At 37.4% G+C, this 8,031-nt stretch overlaps 1 protein-coding gene across 1 annotated transcript; it reads right to left on the minus strand.

Moving 5' to 3' along the window:
* Positions 1–1,863: 1,863 nt before the first annotated feature.
* On the minus strand, positions 1,864–6,828 carry nagk (N-acetylglucosamine kinase). The gene is made up of 9 exons (XM_037684138.1): positions 6,769–6,828; positions 6,547–6,645; positions 6,336–6,477; positions 5,248–5,358; positions 5,059–5,171; positions 3,739–3,826; positions 3,554–3,651; positions 3,385–3,463; positions 1,864–2,101 (listed from the first exon to the last, which is right to left on the minus strand). Exons 2-9 carry the CDS (start codon positions 6,604–6,606, stop codon positions 1,911–1,913), a joined length of 882 nt encoding a protein of 293 aa, XP_037540066.1. The 5' UTR covers positions 6,607–6,645; positions 6,769–6,828; the 3' UTR covers positions 1,864–1,910.
* Between the last annotated feature and the right edge of the window lie 1,203 nt (positions 6,829–8,031).

The following is an 8,031-nucleotide window of genomic DNA, read 5'->3' on the forward strand; positions in this document are numbered from 1 at the left end:
TAATTAGCTTTTTAGCTAGCAACATACCTGCTACAATGCTAATGCTATAGTAAGCACAAATTACTATAAATGGAATTATATAAATAAATATATTAATGGGTTTATGTAAACTATGTGACACCAAATACAATATGGTACTTTACAACATAAAAATTATAGAAATGGTCTAAAATCAAAAGTTATCTTATTTTCTGCTTGTTTAATTAGCTTTTTAGCTAGCAACATAACTGCTACAATGCTAATGCTATAGTAAGCACAAATGACTATAAATTGAATTATTTAAATAAATATGTTAATGGGTTTATGTAAACTATGTGACACCAAATACAATATGGTACTTTACAACATAAAAATTATAGAAATAGCCTAAAATCAAAACTTCCCTCTTTTTCCATTTAACTAGCTTTTTAGCTAGCAACATCACTGACAATGCTAATGCTATAAAATAAGCATAAATGACTATAAATGGAATGATATAAACAATGTGACAATAAAATGAAGTTAATATGGTGCTTAAAAACTTAAATATTTGGAAATGGCTTAAAATTAAAACTTTTCTTTAGTTTGCCGTTTGTTCAAGTAGATTTTCAGTTGGCGATTACACGACCGCTACAACCCATATAATTAAAATAAACCCTAAAATGACAAATTTTCATTAAATTTGTTTAAACAGTGGTATCAACTACCATTTATATAGTGCATAAAATAAAAATCTTTGGAAATGACTTAAAATTAAAACACATTTTTAGTTTGCTGCCTGTCCAATTTAGTTTTTTTTTTTTCATTCAACCTTTAAGACAGGCAAATCCCATTGAGCCTTATTAATGGATTCAAATAAACAATATGAAATTAAATACAACTTAATACGCAGTTTAAAAACTAAAATATCTTAAAATGGTCTAAAATTGAAACTTCTCACTTATTGCTAGTGCTTTGACAGGAAACTGTAAACAATGGTCTCAAAAGAAACACCATAAAATGACTTAAATAATGCATTCACATACCTAAAGTGACAACAGTTGTGCTTCAGTTGTTGCTTAAACACAAAATCTTTGGCAACAGTGTGATTTTCACTATAAGGCTGTAAAGAAAAAGCTGCCTCCAATGTTGGTTTGTTCTGCCCCCTAGCGGCCAAACACCAAAAATGCAGATTTAAAAGTAAACAAAACTGAAAGCTTTTCAAATGTTTTAAACTTTTACAGTCAAACTCCTCAGGTGTAAATATAATAATTACATACAAATGTTTTTTTTTTCAATTAGTTTAAAACATAGAAACTTAACAAGAAGGTGCATATTTCACCTCAAAGCAGAATGTAGTAAGAAAAATGTATTTACCCGTAAACGAGCTCATGAAAACTTGGTTCCTGGTTCCTCCTTGGGGTAAATCTCACAGCAGCGAAGCTTAAACCCCAAGAAATATCCCTGGTCTCTCCCCGAGTGAGAGCTGGTGGAATATTACTCTCATTGTTTACAATTAAATACTGTGAATCCATTCCAATCATTTAAAATCTCACCGGTGACATCGCTCATTTCTCTCTTCAGTTCAGGCATCAGTGTTGCTTTAATAACTACGACACCAGCAACCTTAGATTTAACACTGTGATGCTTTTTTGTCTAAAGTTTGAAGGGCTCTAATATTATTTACAAGAGTGCACAAGGTTTTTACATCACCAGGACTTTTTATTACAAATCACGAGTGGGAATGGATCATTAAAAAGTGCAAGCACAGGTCTTGGTACAATAAAAGGTCAAAGCAGCTACTGTTACAACAGCCGTCCGACTAAAACCAGACATGTATTTTCATCGTCGTACTGGACTCTTCAGAGATCAAAATCACGTGCAGGACAGTTCCAACCCGGCCATGATTGAAGGATTCTAATTAGTTATGAACTCTAAACGTGGACTTGTGATTAGCTGTCGCCACTGAAGGAGCGATGATGGAAGACTTTAGCGTTAGCGGCGTAATCCATATGGATGGAGGCGCCTAAACTCTGTGCAGCGAGACGGGCTCCTCCGAGGGCCGAGGACTGCTGTAGAATCAGGAGGCTGTAGCCACGGAAACGACCCTTCAGCTCGGCCGTGTCCATGACCTCGGTGAACCCTGAAGGGACAGACGGGAAGAAAAACATTTTATCTAACGGTTTACTTGTTGTGTGAACAATTATGAACATTCACTCTATTGTGATCCGTTCTTCTTCTTCTGTGCGTTTTTCAGCATCTTTCTCGTTCCACAGTTTTCGTGCCATTTCAACAAAACGTTCAGCTCATTCAGGACAATCCTGCTGCGACTTTTGGTATTGGTGCAACTTTAGCTTTTTGAGATTTTTAGCCTTTTCTGCCATTTTTTTCTTTCTTTTAGAAAATGAACTGAGCTCATTTTACCTCCTTCATATCTTTAGATGTGTTTACAACCTTTTACTGCTCCTTTCACATTTTGTTCTGCTTCAGCTTCTTTCAGCTTCCTTGTGCAAATTTAAACTTTTTTCAGCTACTTTTCAGCTGTTTTGTGCTCCTTTCAGCTAACTTAAACATTTTTGTGCTTCTTCTAACTTCTTTCTGCTAATTTCAGCTTGTTATACTCCTTTCAGCTTATTCTGCTATTTCAACTATAATATAAGAAATGTTTTCTTCTTCTGCTTCCTTTCATTTTATGTTTTTTGTTTAATTTTTTTCTTTCTAAAAATTGTCATTGTTTTTTATATGAAATGAATAAATTTACAATAAATAAATAAATAAATAAATAAATTTAGCTGTTTTATGCTAATTTTAGCATTTTCAGCTAATTCCACTTTTGTTGCACTCATTTAAACTGTTTTCAGCCTAATTCGGCAAAAATGTGCTCTCTCCACATCCTGGCAATTTAAGCTTCTTTCTGCCTTTTAGCTACTTTTCAGCTGTTTTTATGCTAATTTCAGCTTTTTTCAGGTGGTTTCCACATTTTGTGTTCATTTCTGCCTCTTCTGACTTAATTGGGCAAACGTGTTCTTTCGGCTTTCTTTACTAATTAAGGCTTGTTCCACCTTCTCAGCTACCTTTTTAGCATATTTTAGCTAATTTCAGCCGTTTTCAGATACATTCAAGTTTTTCATGGTAATTTCTGATAGTTTCAATTTGTTACGCTCCTTTCAGCTTATTTCTGCTAGTTTCAGCTAATGTTTAGCTGTTTTTATGCTAATAGCTTTTTCAGCTAATTCCACATTTTCCCACTCATTTCACCTTTTGTGTTCTTGCTGTGTTCTTTTGCTGATTTAAGCTTGTCTTAATTTTTTTGTGCTAATTTCAGCTGTTTTTCAGCAAGTTCTTCTGCAATAAGCATTCACACTGCATTTTCGCAGGAAATGCAGTTCCTCTAGTTTATTTATAAATGTTTGTTCTGTTACTGACCCGGCTTCAGGAGAGACCAGCTCTTCCACACGGAGCCCACGCACAACACGGGCAGCCCCAGGTCGCCGCTTAATAAAGGCTAACAGGAAAAAAGAGGAGGAGAGGAGCGCTTCAGCCTTTGTGATGGAAATGTGAGCTTGAAGCTTTAAGCTCGCGTGTGTGTCGTTACCTCCTGCGCTGCAGGTAAAACTGCCACCACGTGTTCAGCGAGGACCCTCCCAGCCCGAGCGAACACGTACCGACTGAGGGCGTCTCCAGCTTCTGCAGCTTTGGACACAAATAATTTAAATTCACTTTTTTTTTTTTTATCTTTACTTAAAAAAAACAGAAAGCAGGAATCAAAGTGCTGCCTACCTTCAGCCACCTTCTTGCAGAAACCAGCAAAGAAAGATTTCTGGAAGTTTCTGTAGAGATGTGGCAGCATCCCCATCAGATCCGACACCTGGGATCAAAGATTTTTATTGATTGTGTGAATGTTTATGAAGAATTGTCAATATTGTGATCCGTTTTTTCTTCCGTACGTTTTTCAGCTCTTTGAATCCTTGAACAATCCTGCTGTGACTTTTGGTCTTGGTGCAACTTTAGCTGTTTGAAGTATTTAGCCTTTTCTGCCATTTTTTTCTCTCAGAAAATGAACCGAGCTCATTTTACATCCTTCAAGTCTTTAGATCTGTTACAACCTTTTACTGCTCCTTTCACATTTTGCTCTGCTTCAGCTACTTTCAGCTTCTTTCAGCTTCTTTGTGCAAATTTAAACTATTTTGCAGCTAATTTCAGCTGTTTTGTGCTCCTTTTAGATTATTTCTGCTAACTACAACATTGTTGTGCTTCTACTTCTTTTCGCTCCTTTCAGCTTATTTCTGCAAGTTTCAGCTTTTTCTGCCGTTTCAGCTCATACTTAGCTGTTTTTAAGCTAATTTTAGCGCTTTTTGTGGCTAATTTCACATTTTTGCACTCATTTCAACTTTTTTCAACCTAATTCAGTAAAAATGTGCTCTCTCCACTTTCTTTTAGTATTTGAGCTTCTTTCTGTTTATTATTATTTATTTTTTTTAGATATTTTTCAACTTTTTTGTACAAACTTCAGCTTTTTTCAGATAATTTCCACTTCTTTGTGCCCATTTCTGCTTCTTTCAGCATAATTGGGCAAACATGTTCTTTCTGCTTTCTTCTGCTAATTTAAGCTTGTTCTAACTTTTAAGCTAGCCTTTTAGCAATTTAAGCTAATTTCAGCTGTTTTCAGATAATTTCAAGTTTTTTCATGGTCATTTCTGCTACTTTCAGCCTAATTAACTTATTTGCTAATTTCAGCTACTATTTAGCTCTTTTGATGCTAGTTTTAGCTTTTCCAGCTAATTCTCCATTTTTTAAGCTCATTTCAGCTCTTTCTGCTTCCTTCTGGTAGTTTAAGCTTCTTTTAAGGTAATTTCCTAATATTTGTGCTCATTTCTGTTTCTTTAAACCTAATTCAGCAAATATGTGTTTTGCTTTCTTCTGCTAATTTAGGCTTGTTCTTCCATTTCAGCTACATTTCAGATTTTTTTTTACTTAATTTCAGCTGTTTCTCGTCAAGTTCTTCTGCAATAAGCATTCACATTGCATTTTTGCAGGAAATGCAATTTCTCTATTTTTTTGTAATTAAACGGAGGTTCCTGTGTGTGTGTGCAGTCGGACCTCGAAGTACTCCTCCATGGCTTCTCTGACACGTGTGACGTCATGAGGCGGCGCCACCAGGTTGTCTTTGGCGTCAAACACCGTTTTCACGGCCAGATGAGCCACCCAGAAAGCTGAGAGGGAGACGGAAAACCAAAACTTGAACAACTTAAAGTCAATTACCCGCAGGCATCTCGTCACCATGGTTACCTGAGCCTTCATCTCCCATCAGGTGGCCCCAGCCTCCGCAGCCGACCTGCGAACCGTCAGGATTGACCAACTTGCAGTTGGAGCCGGTCCCTGATATCAAGACGACGCCTCCTGAAGAAAAGGACAGAAGATGAAATTTTTTTTTTTGTGTTGGAGTCATAAAGTTTCGTGAGACGCAGAAAGAGCGAAGACACTCTTTGACACACCGCTGAGGGTGAAATATCACACCTCCACCCTGAAACATGGAGGCTAATATATTCTCAAAGAAAAACCCGAAGAAAACATTTAGCTCCTTCGGGATTCATATCAACAGGAAAAACAGGAAGTCAACTGGAAAAACTGCATTTTATTGTGAAAGCGTGGAGTAAATGCAGAACGAAAGCTAAAATGAACCGAAGACGCTGAAACTGAACTCAAACATTCAAAATACAAACTAAAAGCCAAAAGCTAAAAAGGAGCAAAATGCTAGGTCAAAGCTAAAAAGGAGCAAAATGTGAGCTAAAAGCTAAAATACTCAGGCCAAGTACAAGCTAAAAGCCCAAAGCAGCAAAAGAGGAAAAGGCTTGATAAAAGCTAAATGAAGCAAAATGCTAGCTAAAAGCCAAAAGTAGCAAATGGCTAGGTAAAAGCTAAAAAGACCAAAATGCTAGCTAAAACTAAAATGGAGCAAAATGCGAGCTGAAAGCTAAAATACTCTAAATACAAGCTAAAAGCCTAAAGTAGCAAAAGAGGAACAGGCTTGATTAAAGTGAAATAGAGCAAAACACTAGCTAAAAGCCAAAATATTCAAAATCTGAGCTAAAAGCCCAAAGCAGCAAAGTGAAAGACACTTGCTAAAATGCAGCAAAATGTTAGCTAAAAGTGAAATGGCGCAAAATGCTAGCTAAAAGCTATTTAATGCAATAAAGTTAGCCAAAAACAGCTGAAGTATAGCTAATACAAATACAGCAAAAGCTTAGCATAAGCAGCAACAATTTTTTTTTTAGAACAAAAGGCTAGCCAAAAACAGCCAAAGGTTAGCTAAAAGCTAAAAGTATCGGAACAGTGGCTCAAAGCAGCATAAGGAGATAAAAGCAGAGCAAGTGTACCGCGATCGCTGGCCGTTGCCATGGCGCCGATGGCGTCGGTGGTGATGAAGTAGTGCTGGCTGAGGCCGGGGAAACGTTCCTTCATGACGGTGATCAGATGGTCGATGGCGTCTTTCTGGTCTCCTCCGCTCAGAGACATCCCCTTCACACAAACGCACGGACGTTAGTTTTTACTGTGAATTAAATCAGCCTTCTGCACAATCGGACCCACCAGAGAGCGTAACGGGGCGCCTGGATCCAGTCCTGCCTGGACCTTGGCTTTCTGGACCATGTCGTTGATGGTTTCCAGACAAGCGTCCACGCCAACCAGCTGTCGTAAACACAAACCAGAGTTTCCTGATAAGATGAGCTGACTGATAAGAGAAGTATGTGTAAAGTGTCCCACCCAGACCTTTATCTCCAACCTGTCTCACCACCACCTGTTCTCACCCACCCAGTGGTTGGTGCAGGGTCCAACTGTCTCTGCCAGAACCCGCCCATCCCCGGACAGCAGCACTGCTTTGGAGTGGGTCCCTCCTCTGGATGACAAACACAGAAACAAAGTTAAAAAGCCGGTGAGGAAGTATCTGTCTAGCTCATAACTTTAGGTCCAAGGTCACAGCGATCCACTTTTAAACAAGCCGGGCGAGAAATGATCACGAGATTCACGCACAGCTTCCGCTTTGGACGAAACTTGAATAAATAATTTCACTTTCTACATGACAACTTTAAAACGGGAGCAGAGGCTAATAGTATAAACAAACCTATACTTATATAACATAAAACTAACAGTATAAAGGTTGTCTAGTGTGATTAAACTTTTTCTTACCCCTCTATTCCTCCGAACACTGATGCCATCTTCCTGTTTTGGTCTCTAGTGGAAGCAGTTTCAATGGAACGAACAAATCTCGCCAACTCAAATCTCGCGAGAGTTGAGCCTCAGCCGCAATGACACTCAATGACCAGTAGGTGGCAGCAGCGAGCTGGTGTTGAAGTCAATGGGGGTATTGCAGCTTAAATGTTAAACAAACTTGGAATTTATGTATTTAATAAAATTTATTTTTGTGTATTTTATACACAAAATATACTAGCTTAGCAAACATGCAACAGTTTAAAGAAGAAATAATGATTGTCCGTGGACTATTTTTTCAGTTTAGATTTGAGTCATATTTACGACTATTCATTATCACCAGCTGTAAAAGGCTAAAATGTGTTTTTTATTTGTCTGTAGTGTGGGCAAAATATCTCATGATGCAGTTTACAGATTAGGTTATTTTAATGTATTTTAAAAAAAATCTTAATTTGGACACTGAGCACTTTATTTCTTACTTTTTTAAGATTTTGTTTGTGTTTTTTTTAACTTTGTTGCTACTACAAAACACAAAATTTCATCCTAGTGTATTTGAATAGTCGTAAAGACAACAAAAACAACTTTCTGCAATATAAAAAGCCAAACTAAGCGATATAAAAAGAATAAGAGGAAACCCAGGCCAATTGAAACCTATTTTACTTTCTTTAGTCAGGCCTTAAAAATCCACGTTCCGTGTCAAACTAATGTCAGCTAAGATTTAATAGTTCTGGAGACAGCAGAGTTTCTCTGAGAGCCAACAGGAACCAGAGGCATCTGCAACACATTAATTGTTGCCGGGCGGCTTCACTTGCCAATGTCGACTGCAAAACTAAAAAAATCCTGTACTATATGAATGTATTCATATAT

The sequence above is a fragment of the Nematolebias whitei genome, chromosome 1 (genome assembly GCF_014905685.2).
Source record: "Nematolebias whitei isolate Nwh7 chromosome 1, NemWhi1, whole genome shotgun sequence".
Taxonomy (NCBI): Eukaryota; Metazoa; Chordata; class Actinopteri; order Cyprinodontiformes; family Rivulidae; genus Nematolebias; species Nematolebias whitei.